Here is a 16,038-nt window from a genome sequence, read left to right on the forward strand (position 1 = left end):
TGTTTTTCAGCTCTCTAATGTACCATTCTGCTTTGTTCTTTTAGAAACCGTGTCGGCTCTCCCGCTGTTTGACTACACTATATTTGGCATTCAAAGGATCAGTGAGCCTGATGTGATCTCCCCATGCTTTGTAGCCGTGAATGACCATCAACTTCTTATACTTCAAAATAACAGTCAGGTAAGTGTCCAATGGTCCATGCTTACAGATTTATAGCGATATTTCCACACTAGAGGCTTTGACTCATCAAGTGTCATAAATGTACAGTGTATGGCACCTAAAACTATGCTTAAAGTGTTTATTGGTTTTGTTCATATTTTATTTATTTTAAATCATTTAAATAAAAACAGAATAAAATGATCTAAAGCCAAAACCTCAGGGTGGCTTTTGCTGTCTGTCCAATCAGGGTGATTTCCCTTCATTTCCTGTCCAGGAAGGACAGAAGGTAAGAGGAGATTTGTCTGAAAGTGAAGGGACTTCTCCTAGTTGTCACCAGAACAGGACTCCCTTTTGGAAGAGGTCTCTTCACGTAATGTTTCTGGGTAAACTTTTGGATTTGCCATCACTTTCAGTGCCTGTAACTATGGCAAGCCAGACAATAAAGAACATGAATCTCCCCATAAAGGACACACATAGCAATAAAAATCTGGCACCGGTGCTAATCATTTCCTACTCTATCCAATACTTTAAAAAATGTGGGCCTTCGATAGACTTTGAATCAGTTAAACCCAAAAGTAAACATTTATTATATTACAGTTTACCAATTCTTAGATGTGATAGTTGTATTCGTTTCCTTTTTAGGCTCTCTTTCTTCTATTTTCACCTGGTGAACCAGCTTGTAAGTCTGTTATTTTTCAAAAGAACAAGCTTTCCAGCAGAATGTATCAGTTACAGGCATGATACAAAGCATTTAACCCTAGCAGGGGTTCTTACAATTATCAGCTTTTATTAATGTATATAAAACCTTTACCTCAAAAAAAAAAAAAAAAAGCTGTTTGCTAACTGCTTATAGTGTTAAATGTACTAGCAGATTTAAATACACCAACAAATTGAACCCTTACTGCAGCTAACACCCCCCCCCCCCCCCCCCAGATTAACAATTTAACAATGCTGCTGTCCAAAGGTGCCCCTGTGCTCCTTCATCCAGAGTGGGGGCACTCTAATACAGGAGGTGTGTTACTGGCCAGATCACCAGGTGAAAACAGAGGAAGAAAACGAACGTAAGCTGCGATAAATTACATTTTTGGGTTTAATACCACTTCAAGTCAGGTAAATATCAATATATTGCCTTTTAATATTATGCAGTCTTCTATCCAGCGAAATATAGAAATTGTGACTTTCCCTGCAAAAGTCAGATCTGCCCCACCTACTGCAAGCCTCCTTAAAGCGTTATTTTTTTTTTTACTTTTACCTACAGGTAAGCCTATAATAAGGCTTACCTGTAGGTAAAAAGAATATCTCCTAAACCTGTATGGTTTAGGAGATATTCCCCTCGCAATGAGCCGCTGACTACAGCAGCGCATGCGCACAGGGGATTCTCGGCTGGAAGCCTGGTAGACACCGGACCTGACCGGAAAGAATTCTCCCGCGCACACGCGCGGGAGTGATGATATCGCTGCTCTGGCCACTCACAGTGCCGGAGCCGCGGTATCCAGAAGACACGCCGAGGGGACATGTCAGCTCCTTCGGCGTGGATTGGGTGAGATGTCGGGGCCTCATTCTAAGGTAAGTATTTCATAATGAGCTAGTATGCGGTGCATACTAGCTCATTATGCCTTTTGCCTTACAGGTCTGGAAAAAAAAAAAAACAATGTCAGCGGGTTTACTCCCGCTTTAATGCCCAGTGGGGACACCTATCGAATTAAAGGACCTGCTAATCAATTTGACATGTTTTCATGGAAGGCCAATTTCTTTTTTTTTTTTTTTATGTGCACCGTTTAAATTCCCAAATTCATGACATCATCATTTTTTCTTAAGGCTAGGTTCACATCTATGCGGCTGTGCTTGATACGTCTTTCAGGCAAGTTTTGCAGTGCATTTTGCATTTTTAAACCATTATTTTTTTATTTTTTCTCTTTAAACACACTGTAAATACAAAGAACATTGTTGGTTGCTAAGGAGGGGGTCGCCGCATCCTTAAAGCGGGAGTTCCGCCGTTTTTTTTTTAAAAAGCCAGCAGCTACAAATACTGCAGCTGCTGACTTTTAAAATAAGGACACTTACCCGCCCAGCGCGCCCGCGATGTCGGCACCCGAAGCCGATCTCTCGATCGTCTCTCGGGTGCTGCCGCCGCCATCTTGGGTATGGGAATCAGGAAGTGGAGCCTTGCGGCTTCATTTTCTGGTTCCCTACTGCGCATGCGCGAGTCGCACTGCGCAATAAGGATGGTCCCCGCTGTCTCTGGGATCCGTGTGTTTCCCAGCAGACAGCGGGGGACCTGCGGAAAGGGGCGTAAATATCCGTAGATTCTGCGGATATCTATGCCGGAAGTGGGTGCAGATACCTGTACTGTACAGGTACCTGCACCCCCCTCTCCCCTGAAAAGTGCTAATTGTGGCGCCGGAGAGGGGGAGGGTTCCAATGAGCGGAAGCTCCACTTTAGGGTGGAGCTCCGCTTTAACAACCGATGAGTCATTCACTGGGCCATCTTTAAGGCAGGGCAAAAGGGGCAGCTGTCCTGGGCCCTGTCATTGTTGTGGGGCCCAAAACAGCTGCCTCATACTTGCCAACTATCCAGGTTTAAATTCCCTTGTCCCTTGAAATTTTATTCCTGTGCTGTGTTCCAATATCTCAGTGTGAAGTGCTGGTACTAATGCTGCCCAGCTCTGCTCTATTGTTGTGTACAGATGACTCACCTGCAGATCACCTGCATTCGTATGTAAATAGCGGCGACAATACTAAGTAAATAGCTGCGGCCGGCGGCATTGGTATGCAAATAAAGGCAGCATTCCTATGTATATCATGCTCCCCTGCTGTGAGGAGGTGATGTGCTGTAACCGCTAGCAACTAATCAGTAAGCAGTAATGATATGCTGTAACTGCTGCCTGATCTGATACAGAAAACTAATTTTAAGTCTAGCTGCTATTTATTGTATGTCTCAGAGTAGGTGGAGAGGGAAATTGCATGGGGGGGGGGGGCCAAGAAAATTTTTGCCCAGGGTCCAATCTATACTAAAGACGGCCCTGGTTATTCAGCTGACCGCTGAATTTGAAAAAAATAAATGAACCTCAGGTCCATACAAGGCCCCTCGGGTGTAGTATGGATTCGGAGGGGACTCTCCATGCCAAAATGTTTTAAAAAAAATGGCATGGGGGTCCCCTAAAATCCATGTGATGCTCCTGGGGTAAAGTTGCTGCCAGCGCCCGACCCCTAGCACCACAGAGCAAGCCAGTCACGTGTCCCGACTCCCTTGCACACCTTACCTTGAAGACTCTGGATGTTGTCGTTTCCTCTGCGCTTGAGCGCAGACTACAACTCCCAGAATGCAACAGCGACCGTGCCCCGGCCCGACTGTTGCAGTGACGGCTCCCAGGCTCCCTGGAGCATACCCACAAATGTGCCCCGGCACACAGTTTGAGAAACAAGTGAGAAAAATTTGCTGCACACCAACATCCGTCCAACAGGTTTATTGAAAGACTGTCACCAGGACTAAATCAATGGGCCAAGGGGTGACGTTTCACACATTCATTGTGCGTTTTTTAAAGTTTGAAGACGCGCAATGTATGTGTGAAACGTCGTCACTCCTTAGACCGTTGTTTTAGTTCCGATGGCAGTCTTTCAATAAACCTGTTGGATGGATGTTGGTGTGCAGCTAATTTTTCTCACTTGGTCTACATGTTGCGAGCCGGAGCTAGCACCCGGCCCTTCCTTTTAGTGGATTATTATACTCACCTTAACTCCACACAGTTTGAGAAACACTGAGTTAATGGAACCACAGTGCGACTGCCCTGTGGTGGTGCCTTTTGAGGGTTAAAAAGGTTAGGGAGCTGAACCTTCGTAATCAGGTGCTCCCATTATACAAACTGACCTAAAAAGCTAGGGGTTGCCCCCAAAAATATAGTAAAATTTGGGACACTTGGGTGACCTCAACTTGTACAATATCACCAAATATATCAGGTGATATTTAGGGGCTGACTGGACCTAGGGATTACTTGCCAAAAAATTATTCTGCTGCTTATATGGATTGTTTTTTTTAATGATTTATATTTTAGGCTGGGTTGACACCTATGCAAATTGGATGTGGATTTCGCCACATCCAATTCACATGGTAGGAGATTGTGACCGGCTCTCTGTGGAGCCGGTTCACATATCTCTGGTGCAAATGTGCACAGGAGTTCTGTGCATCTTTTGGTCCATTTCAGATCTGAATTCAGCCCAAAAATTCAGGCTGAAATCGGACCTGAAACGGTGAATGGGGACGCCTCTGCTGTGAGCCACATGCGGCAATAGTGTGAACCCAGTCTTACCTATTTTGGGGAACTAGTGTTGTATATCTGCCCTTCCATTATATATTATCGGTGCATCGGTTTGCATTGTATAGTGATACTTGAGATATAACTGTTCAATTCTCTTTTTGTTTTTGTCTTTGCTTTCTATGTATACATGTATGTATTATATACTGTACAATAAAAGTTACCTTAAAAAAAAAAGGGCAGTAAGGGAGCCAAATATTGCCTGTCAACTGAAAAGTGATCCACCACTAATCACCTTTCAGAGGAGTGACAAAAACGCTGCTGCTTGTGAGAACAAGCCCTAATTGGGGCAGAGTGAGAAGTAAGATCTTCCCAAACGGTTGCAAACAGTAATGACAGTGGTATTTGCTCTTCCTTGTTCTATTACAAAAGTTGGCTGGATCTGGAGTTTAGATTTGAATGTATGGAATTTTTGATGCATTATCTTGATAGAAATAGCTAAAAACTTGTTTTGTCTGTTGTATCTTTGTTCCCAACTACCTTTTTCTTCACCCAGTTCAAAAACATGTACATATCATATAAGAGGCAGAAAAATGACTGCTGCCGATGGAGGTTTTGCAGCAGTTGTAGGACAAGTTTTACAATAGAAGTTGTAGCTGGATGAGCACTGCTAGGGAATGTTCTGACAACACATACTATAAATCTGTGTGTTCTGATAATATTCTGTTACCCCAAGAACCTGGAAAACAGAACACCCTTTGATATTGGTTGGATCAATGTTTCTCAACTCCAGTCCTCAAGGAGCCCCGACTGGTCACGTTTTCAGGATTTTCCTCAGATGAAACAGTTATGGTAATTACTAAGGCCGCGTACACACGAGCGGACTGTCCGCCCAACTAGGTTCGTCAAACAGTTTGACAAACAGTCCGTTCAAAATTAGCATGAACGGACTTGACCACACACGACGAACGAACAGTCCGCTGAAAACTTGCGCGATGACGTGAACGGCACGTACGACGGGACGAGAAATTCGACGTCCAATACACTGCAATGCAACCTTCGGCGTGTAAATTCTTTCTGAGCATGCGCGAGACTTAGTTTGTCGAAAAAGCCTACACACGAGCGGACTGTCCGCTCAAACCAAGTTTCAGCGGACAGTCTTACGGAAATTCCGAAAAACTTTGTTCGTCAGACTGTCCGCTGAAACTGTCCGCTGAAGCCCACACACGAGCGGACTGTCCGCTGAAACACTGTTCAGCGGACAAAGTTGGGCGAACAGTCCGCCCGTGTGTACGCGGCCTAAGGCATGGAAACTGATCAAATCACCTGTGCAAAATAATGGCGAGCCTGAAAACATGACGCATGGGCTAGAGTTGAGAAACACTGGGTTAGATAATACTTGGTGCCATCTCTAACCTGGAATTAATACAGGAGAAAATGGCACCATTGTATCTCTCTTACAGACAATATTGTCTTTAACTCAGAATACTGTTGATGTTCTTGCTTCACTAAAGATTGCTTCTGTATTGCTGTATTCTATGTAGAATTTTCTGATGTCCAACTAATCATAACCGGTAAATTTCTTCTACATACAGAAACCGCATACCACTGTCAGCTTACAAGATGTACAGAGCATGCGCACGCTGCGTCCTCTGGATAGCAACACACTACCAGGGGTGGAGCTGCACTATGGATCAGCAGCCAATCCACGCACACTATGGGTGGAGCTCCAGGAGGTAAGCACATGTGCAGTAGGTTGTATACATAAACATTGTTTAACCACTTGCCGATCGGCCCATAGTAAAAATAATTTATTACCTTGAGACTTAATACGGGTGTTTTGACAGCAGCTGGCTGCTATAACACTGGTATCATTTTTTACTATGGTCGAATAAAAGTGCTCCCGCAGGTGGATTTGGTGTTGGGTGACTTTTAGAAGCAGTGGGAGGGGTAACCCCTTCTGCCACTTCCCGATCGATCCCGGACTTACCGGACCCATCAGTAAAGCCCAGAAGCGATCCAATGTGGCCGTTTGCTGGGCAGGAAGTCCAGTGAGGCCAAGATGGCCACCAATCGTCTCTATTCCCTTGGAGGACCAGAGCGATGTCTGGCGTCACTTCCGGTTCTCTGGCCAAAACCAATAATTTTTTATTTTTTTTATTTTTGCTTTAAAAAGGTAAACGAGAGATTTAGGGTCTTTTTGACTCCAGATCTCTCAATAAAGAGGATCTGTCATCCTTATTTATTTTGCAATGGATGTTTACATTCCTTGTAATAGGACTAAAATTCATTAAAAAAAAAAAGGGGGGGGGGGGGTGGTTGACAGTGTAAAAATAAAAAGTTAAATAAGAAAAATAAAATGCTTGCACACAGAAGTGAACGCATACATAATTCATGCCCACATATATAAGCGGTGTTCAAATCACACAGGTGAGGTATTGCCATGATCGTTAGAGCGAGAGCAAGAATTCTAGTTCTAGACCTCCTCTGTAACTGTAAACATTTTTAAAGTGTCACCTATGGATATTTTTGAGTACAGTTGTTTTTCGCCATTCCACGAGCATGCGCAATTTTAAAACATGACACATTCGGTATCTATTTACTCAGCGTAAGATCATCTTTCACATTATACAAAAACATTGGGGTAACTATTGTGTTTTTTTTTTATTAATTAAAGTGTATTTCCCCCCCCCCCCCCAAAAAATGCATTTGAAAGACCACTGTGCAAATACTGTGTAACATTAAAATATTGCAACATTCGTCATTTCATTCTATAGGGCCTTTTTCTAAAAATAATATATAATGTTTGGGGTTATAAGTAATTTCTTTAGCAAAACATACTAATTTAAATTAGCAAACAAACAAAGTTCCAGAAAAGGCTTGGTCTTTTTTGATACCGGAAGGTGTCTGTCGTGTGATTGCGGTTATTGGCTCTCACAGTGGTCACATGATGTGCTGTTAGTGACTGTACATGGACTGTGCTCTCAGCACACCACCTCAGGACCACTTTCCTGCCGTCACATTTATATGCGGTTAGCAACGCAATGGAAACTTTTGCTGCCAAAGACACCCAATAATAATAAAAATAAATAAAAAATAAATGGAAGAGATTGAAAATGATCATCAATTGCCTAAGAAAATTGTTGAAAATATATGTTGTACAATAGCAGGCTTTTATTATAAGAAGGTAGCATGTCAAGTGATTTTATGAAACGAGGGCGTACTTCTCACATCCTTATTTTCTTCTCTAGGAGGGAGAATATCCTATATAATAAGTCCCTCCACACCCTGCCCCTTCATTAAAGTATATCTTGGGTTTGAATTTTTTTTCTTTGTTTTTGAATAGAGTATAGGGAATAGGTAAAACTTTTGCCAGATGAGACAAAAAAATACAGCACTGCCTTCATTACCAACTTTTTAATGGCAATGCACAACTTGATTTTAACCCTTTGGAAGCCAAATTGAAGAGAGGGAGAGTCCCTCATTATCACGCATAATGCAGAGCAGTTCTGCAAGGATTTGGAGAAAACCTTGCCATAAGTTTAGAGCCATGTAAGGGAAAAGTGCATTCATGTTCACCTTGTGCATATCATTTTATAGTTATTCCCCTTTCTCACACATTTAGGGGGTCCCTCCACCATTGTTAACACTCTTTAGTGAAGGCAGCATTGCATTTTTTTGTCAGATTCTTCATTTAGGTGTGGGAACACACAACAGTGCTCAGCTGCAAGCCTTTAATTTATTTCACTACATATATTTAGTAGCGTGGTGATTACCCACTATTGCCCCTTACACACAGAACGTTGAAGGATAGTGCCTCTTCAAACGGTTTCTTGATATCAATAAGGATGCTACTGGTGGCCAGGGCACTGCTCATCCCCAGTGTTTTATTTCTTGCATGCGACTCCTGTCGGTGCACATGAGTAGGGCACTTTGGCTATAGTGCTGAACTATGGAGTTGTCTTGTAAGAAACATTTGATCCTCATGGCCTACAAGGGACAGCACATCTTCAATCTGGCTCTTGATTTCAAGGATGCTGCTGGTGGTCTAAGGAGCTTACTGTGAAGTCATCTGTTTGCCTCTTTGTCTTCTCTACTTCTCTGCCAAATTCTCACATAAGCCGTTCTACCATTGGTGGACAATTGTTGACCTTTGCAGAAGCTTGGACAGCTTGCATTCCAGCTTGCATGCCCTGCTCTCTCCTTATTTTCATTCTTTCTGTGCATCCACTTAGACTAGTAGATCTCCATAGGACTGTCTTGTGTCTTCTAAATGAGGGTGGTATTGCCCTGGGCCCTGTGACAGAACCATTATGGGTGTTAATCTGTTCACTGTTTCAAAATCCACTCCGCATTTGCCCCATCTTGGACCTCAAGGCACAAAACGTTTACATTCAGTTCCTAAACCTCCAAATGAAATCCGTTAGACCAGTTATTGCTTCCCTTCACTAGGAAGACTTTCTGGCTTCTGTGGATATCAAATAAGCTTGCTTACATGTGCTCATTTTCCAGGGGACTATCGCTTACTTTAGTTTGTGGTAGGACCACTCCACTAGTTTATGCCCCATCCACTATGGGATACTTCCGTAGGAGATGACCTCCTGTTAAGAAGACAAGTTCACTCCAAACATCAGCAATGCAGTATTCTGTGAATGTAGCACAAATGGTTTACATCTCTGTACAGGCTGATTAGATTTACACCAAGGATGAAGCTATGTGGCTCTGGAGTCAGAACTCTATTATTCCCATTTTTGAACAATTTTCACAATGGACACTAGCCTGTTGAAGAGACCTGGGCACCTTGTTGATGCAAGGGACTTGGTCATCAGAAGAATATTGTCTCCTGATCAACATCTTGGAGCTTTGGGCTGAAGCAGGGAGGAACTAGAGGTCTCATTGCAGAAAGAGTTGTAGAGCCCATCCTGTCCTGGGTAGAAATGCACGTTTAAGCTTTGTGCGCTGTGTACATTTCGAGTGTAGAAAAACAGCTTACCTGTAAAATCCTTTTCTTTGATGTACATCAGGGGACACAGAGCCATAGTACTTACTATGTGAGTTACAGGGCCACTGATAGGTGATGGACACTGGCCTGCCCTAAGGCAAGAAGTGTACTCCCTATATAACCCCTCCCACTACTGGAAGTCCTCAGTTTTGTAGCCAAGCAATACAAGTGTATACCAAGAAAGGAAGGGACATCTGTGTCCCCTGATGTACATCAAAGAAATGGATTTTACAGGTAAGCAGTTTTAAAAATCCTGTTTTATTTTCTTACATCAGGGGACACAGAGCCATAGTACTTACTATGTGGGATGTCCCATAGCAATGGCAACTGAAGGGAGGGAGACACAACAAAAACAGGAGGCCAGAGGACTCATACTGCAGCCTGCAGTTGATAGGCAAGGTCCTCTAACCTGGACCATCTCCCCTGGACAGAGTCTTTTCCAGGGCTACTCCCCAGCCTAGAAGGCTGGCATCTAATGTTAACACTTTCCAGGATACAGGTAGAAAAGATTTTCCCTTTTGCTGGATAACAACCAATTTAGGCTCTGACTTACGTCAGGAGCCAAGCGTATTGGAAAAAACCAAGGCCCGAATCTTTTGCGTGAAAACTGCTCGTAAGTGATGGACTTGGAGGAAGCCACCATTTCCCCTAACAATCTCATGCACAGCTGAATGGAAGGATTTTTCTTTGTTTTGATAAGTTTAATTAGTCCTACAATGGAACGGATTCTTTTTTGGGGTAAGAATACCTTCTGTACAGTATCTATAACTAGCTCCAAGTACTGTAATCTCCTTGATGGTTTCAGGCTAGGTTCACTCCGGAGCGATGCGGGAACGCCGCGAATCCGCAGCGTTTTCCCGCATCGCATGCCTCCCGCCGGCAGTTCACACTGCCCTATGCGGACTGCTGGGAGTGTCAGTGAAATGTTAATGACACCCCCAGATCAGTCCGCATATCGCAGTGCGATCTGCAAACTCGGACAGGAATCGGATCGCATGGTGTGAACACCCATGCAATCCGATTCTGCTGCGGACCAAAAAAAGGGTCCCGTGCGAGTTTGCGGCGGGTGCGATGCGAATTCAGCCATACTATCTGTATGGCTGAACTTGCATCGCACAGAGATCGGATGTGATTTGCACTGCAGTGCGGTGCGAATCACATCCGGTTCTCGCTGCCACGGCGGTGTGAACCCAGCCTCAAGGAGGATTTTTCTAGGTTGAGTAACCAACCCAGAGATTCCAGGTAGTTTACAGCTGTGACTGGACTCTGGTTTTAGACCTGAGACTGAATGATCTAATAGACCCCATTCACACCTGAGCGTTTTGTAGCTTGAAGCCTGAAGCTACAAAACGCTAGAGGGGAAAAATTCTATTATTCTCAATGGAGGTGGTTCACATTTCCACTCCATGTCGCCTGAAGCCGAACGCCTGAAGCTCAAACAAGTTCCGGACCCTTTTTTGTCGCTCGAATTGAGCAGATTTGGGCGTGTTTCTTCTTTTAACATTGGTGACCTTTTGCCCTGCACAAAATCGTGGCAGAAAACGCGTTAAAAAACGCAGCGAATCGCGGTAAAAACGCCATAAAAACGCTTGAAAACGCTACGCTCAGGTGTGAATGCAGCCTTAAAGGTAGATCGTCTAAATAGGCTAGAACCATTATGCCTTGAGCCCTTAATCTGGCTAAAGGAGGTGCCAGAATCTTTCGGAACACCCGTGATGCTGTGGCTAAACCGAATGGCAGGGCCACAAATGAAAATTATGATTTTATATTTCAAAAGTGCAGAAATTTCTGGTGAGTGAGAAATATTGGCACATGGAGATATGCATTGATAGAAGCCAAATAACTCCCCTCCTTGCAGAAAGGACACAACCGATTGGATTGAGTCCATGCGAAAGGATCGGATGTTTAAGTGCCGATTCTGATCTTTGAGATCTAGAACGGGTCTTACCTCTCCATTTGGTTCTGGAACCGTGAAAGGTTTGAATAAAAACCTGTGCCCTGTTCCACTAATGCCGCGTACACACGATCGGATTATCCGGCGGACTTGGCCGTGTGTGGGCTCCGGCTGACTTTTTCTTCCCAAAAGACTTAGAAAGAAGACGGCGGACTTAGAAAGAAGTCTTGACTCAAAATTGTCCACCGGACTCGGCAGTCCGGGGGACAATCCGCCCGTCTGTGTGCTAGTCCGTCAGACTTTTGAAATGAACGGACTTGCCCACACACAGAGAAAAGTCCGTTCATTTTGAACATGGCTCCAGGTAGATGGAACTAACGAAGGAAGTCAATCTTGATTGACACCTCACTAGCCGCGTCACCTGGTATGGATTTAAAGGGGAACCCCTACGCCGAAAAAAACATAGTCTATAGCAGACCCTTATCCTAGCATGCATCCCGGCCAGTCAGGAAAGGGGGTGGGGACAAGCGAGCGCCCCCCCCCCCCCTCCTGAGCCGTACCAGGCCGTGTGCCCTCAACATGGGGGGTGCTTTTGGGAAGGGGGGGCCCTCCTCCTCCTCCCTCTCTTCCCCCTTGTACCTATATAAGTCGCCGCGTTGTGCCCCCGGTGACCCCGCCCCTTGTCCATATATAAGTCGCTGCACAACGCGTCCCTGCCATTAAGGCTGGAGAGAGAGTCGTGTCAACATGGGAAGAAGGAATAAGCAGAAGGCGGCGACAGCGACAGAAGACCGGGCCAACGCTAGTAAAACAGTTGGAAGAAGAAAGCAGAGGCCCAGCAAGAAGAACCGAAAAGCGGGACAAGATCCCCAAACAGCGGGACAAGACCCCCCGGATGGTGGCGGTGACGAAGGAGAAAGCCGGGCTCCTCTGCTAGTAAAAGAGCTAGCAAAAGAGCAAAAGATAGCGGAGGAGTCTGGCGAGAAGACCCCCAAAGACGGAAGAAGAGAAGACACCTGGAGCTGTCTAAGTATTTTAAAAACCTGTGTTGTGTTTTTTTTAATGTACAATTTTTTTTCCCCAGGTGAATGGGTAGGGGTACATGGTACCCCATACTCATTCACATAGGGTAGGGGGCCAGAATCTGGGGGCCCCCTTATTAAAGGGGGCTCTCAGATTCTGATAAGCCCCCGCCCGCACGCCCCGACAACCAATTGCCAGGGTTGTCGGGAAGAGGCCCTTGTCCTCATCAACATGGGGACAAGGTGCTTTGGGGTGGGGGGGGGCGCTAATTCAGTTTACCTGGAACCACGTTCAAACGTTCAAAATGAACTGACTTTTCTCCGTGTGGGGGCAAGTTCATTCATTTCAAAAATCTGGCTGACTCCCGCCATAGTCCGGCAGATTGTCCGCCGGAAAAGTCCAGTCGGTGTGGGCAGGTCTGCTCGTTCGGGAAAGTCCGGCGGACCTACGCTGCAAAGTCCGGCAGGTTGTCTGCCGGATTAAGTCCGCTGGATAATCTGATCGTGTGTACGCGGCATAAGGGAACCTCTGATATCACCGACTGGGATAATAGATGATCCAGAGCCAGAAAGAGAGACTTCTTTTTCTCTGGATCCTTGGGAACATTTGCCCTTAGAAAAAACGTGGAGACGGAAACTCTCAGATCTCTAGTTGTAACCTAGAGAAAACTGCAGAAGCCACCCATCTTTCTTGACGTTGTTTCTGACAGATCTTTTGAGAAATGCAGGAGCTTTCCCCCCACCCAAGCTAGCGGGGGCAACCCTTCATGAGGAGGCTTTAGCATCCTATTTTGTGGACCTTCTAGCCCAGCATCTCTTCTGACCCAGGTGCTGCCCTTGGGTTCTTCCCCTTGAACCTGATGGCTGAGACCATTGAGACTGCCTAGAGGCTGATGCCCCAGCACAGGAGAGGCAGCACGCTAAAAGGAGAAATATTTGAACTTCTTTACTGGTAAAAGAGAGCGTTTCCCATTAAAGATCCTTTGGATGTATTTTATCCAGATCGTGCGTCTTCAAATAGCCATTCACCTTAAAAAAGGGAAACTGGCAAGGAGCTTTTTTACAGGGTGCTTCGGCTGACCAATCATTCAGCCATAAAATTCTATGAGTCCAAGCATAAGCCGTGATGCTTAAATGATAGAATCTTTTATAGCATCTACTGTGAAACATAGTGCGTCTGATACGCCAGCCTATTGTTGGGCCTGCTGATCAGGCAGAATCTTAAGTATCTCCATAAACTGCTCCTTAATGGACTGATATACACCAATTGCAGCAAGAACCGGCTACGCTACTGAACTTGCTAAAGACATATTGCTTTTAGAAAGAGGTTCCAACTTTTTATCTGTTGGACCCTTTAACATCAGCGCATTATCCACCGAACATGTGAGATTCTTGCTCACTGAGGCAATTGCAGCATCAACTGCTGGAACCCCCCATTTCTTATTGAAATACTTTCCATGGAATAAAGTGTGGAGAATTTCTTAAGAGGATAATATTGTTTATCCGGATGTTGCCATTCAGAATAAATAAGCTTTTTAAGCCATGCATGAATAGGAAAAAACATCCCCAGATGGGGGAGGTTCTAATGAACCCAAATTAGAGGTAGGTTCCTCAAGAGCCTGCGCTGCAGGCAGCAAAAAGGTTGAACGAACCAATTTAGTAAGGGGGTGCACAAGCATCCTGTCTTGCGATGCTACTCCTTCTATATTAGGATCCTCAGAAGAGGATAAATAAGTATCTTCCAAATATTTGGGAAGATCTACCTGATCCCCAGCCTCCTGCACCTCAATAAGAAGGTCCTGAGCACTAGATGGGAATCTGCTATGTTTAGCCTCACTATGGAGAGATATCATAGCATAAACCTTCTTTCCAAATTACAAATGGTAGAAGAAATAAACCTTGTGTGTGATATATACAGGGACTGAAGTGTCTAGCACAGCTGCAACAGTTCCCCCTGGCGGCTCAATCTGACCAGCCACATCCCTCTCAGAGGAGGATGACATTCTTTTGGAAATGGATTTAGTTTATTGTGAAACCACTGACCCCTTTAGAACCCTTAGAGGAGTTCCTGGTTCCATTACCACTCATAGCCTGAAGCATAAAGCAGAGGCACTACCAGCAAAAGAATGTACACTGCTAGGCTATAGTCCAGTGCTAATAGCTGCTATTAATCCTAGCCTGGTAAAGTATAATGTGTCAAAGGGAAATGCCTCTGTCACTAACCTGAAACAAGCCATCCTCCTGCTCTGTCCCTCCACAGCCAGCAGCAGCCACACACAGTGTTTTAACAACTTCCTGCACGTGTGACCGGCGTCTGATCTTCCACTGAGCGGCCGGCGTGGTCTGTCTCCCTTTTTAAAAAAAGTAAACTGCTTTGGTCTATCAATCCCCCGAAGGGGAGAAAAAAAAACAACATTGGGGGCGCAGGAGGCGAACCGGACCCCTTTTCTTACCGGAGGATCTGCTTGTGGCTGGGGGAGAGGAGAAATGAATGCTTCCGTGCCGTTTCCAGCATCAGGTCGGTGAGTGCTCAATGCAGCCCCCAGTGGTGACACATAGGCATGACAGCATTATACATAGAAAGAGAAATTCCTGAGAAAATCTCCCTTACCTTTCCTTGCAGCAGGGTTATCTGAGATAAAACCCAATCTTCACCCTTCACGGTGGGCTCCAAAACCTTCAGGAACGGGGGAACCTCAGGTTACCCACAATCCAGGACCTGCAACAGCACCCTGCCAGTAAAAAAACTTTATGGCCTTACTACCAAAAAGTACTGAATACCAGTGTCTGGACCCTGAAGAGTGGCCTCTACACATGTGTAATGTATTCAAAGACCTGTGTCACAAATGGGGGTGATTTACAGATTCATCAAAAAACTGGACAAGGTTGTATCCAGCTGCAGGGATCCACTGGAAATGACAGCAATGGATGTTTTGGTGACTTGGTGAGGTCATGCACCCCGATGTATGCCTTTTCTTCCCTTAAAACCTTTCTTGCCTGTTCCACAAGATCAAGATGGAGGGCATTCCATTTCTCAATACCCTTAATTGGCCCATGGAATGTGGTACTCCAATCTGGTAAGAATTTCTATACAGAGGCTTCTTTGGCAAGACCTTCCATATATACCGACCCAAGGGCAGGATTGCCACCCTGCTTCTTGGTTGTGGTCTTTAACTGCATCACTGTTTAAGCCCATGTTCTAAGGAACAAGTTTACAATTCCCAAGGCTAAAAAGTGCACTTACTGCAAAGTTTATTAATGGTCGTGGAAAGCTTACTTTACTTAGTGTGTTGTCTGTCTAGGGGCTTTCAACCCAGGAATTTCTTTCTGGGATAAATTCATTTTTTCCTGCAGTTGGGTCAGGACTAGCTGCTGTCTCTCAGCATCTAAGGTCAATTATCTGCTGTTTGGTTAAGACCTTGGTGTTGGGTTGGGCTAGGCTGGGCTGGGCTGTTCTATGTGGTTTCCTGTCTGCTACCCTATGCTTCCATGGGATCAGAATTGTGTTCTCTCTGCACTTCAGAAGCCACCATGTTAACCTAGAGAGATTTTTCTTCTCTCACTCACAAGGTTGTTTTCCTAGTAGCCATTACCTCTGTGAGGCTAGTATCTGAATTGGTAGCTTTACTGTGTATACAATGCTTTTTGACCTTGCATAGGAACAAGGCGGTGTTGAGGCCCAGGACTTCCTTCTTTAGGCTGGGTTCACA

The 16,038-nt window shown here is 44.9% G+C and overlaps 1 protein-coding gene across 3 annotated transcripts in view; it reads left to right on the plus strand.

The window, feature by feature from the left end:
• The window catches only part of MYO15B (myosin XVB), a 337,586-nt gene that overhangs the window by 311,533 nt on the left and 10,015 nt on the right, over positions 1 to 16,038 (plus strand). For all 3 annotated transcript variants that reach the window (XM_077459669.1, XM_077459670.1, XM_077459671.1), the window contains 2 exons: positions 45 to 178; positions 6,006 to 6,146. In XM_077459669.1, the coding sequence (XP_077315795.1) occupies positions 45 to 178; positions 6,006 to 6,146 (275 nt within the window). The remainder of the gene's footprint in view (positions 1 to 44; positions 179 to 6,005; positions 6,147 to 16,038) is intronic.

This window comes from Lithobates pipiens, unplaced genomic scaffold, assembly GCF_037356315.1.
Source record: "Lithobates pipiens isolate NorthernLeopardFrog02 unplaced genomic scaffold, aLitPip1_a1.2 Scaffold_28, whole genome shotgun sequence".
Lineage (NCBI taxonomy): Eukaryota > Metazoa > Chordata > Amphibia > Anura > Ranidae > Lithobates > Lithobates pipiens.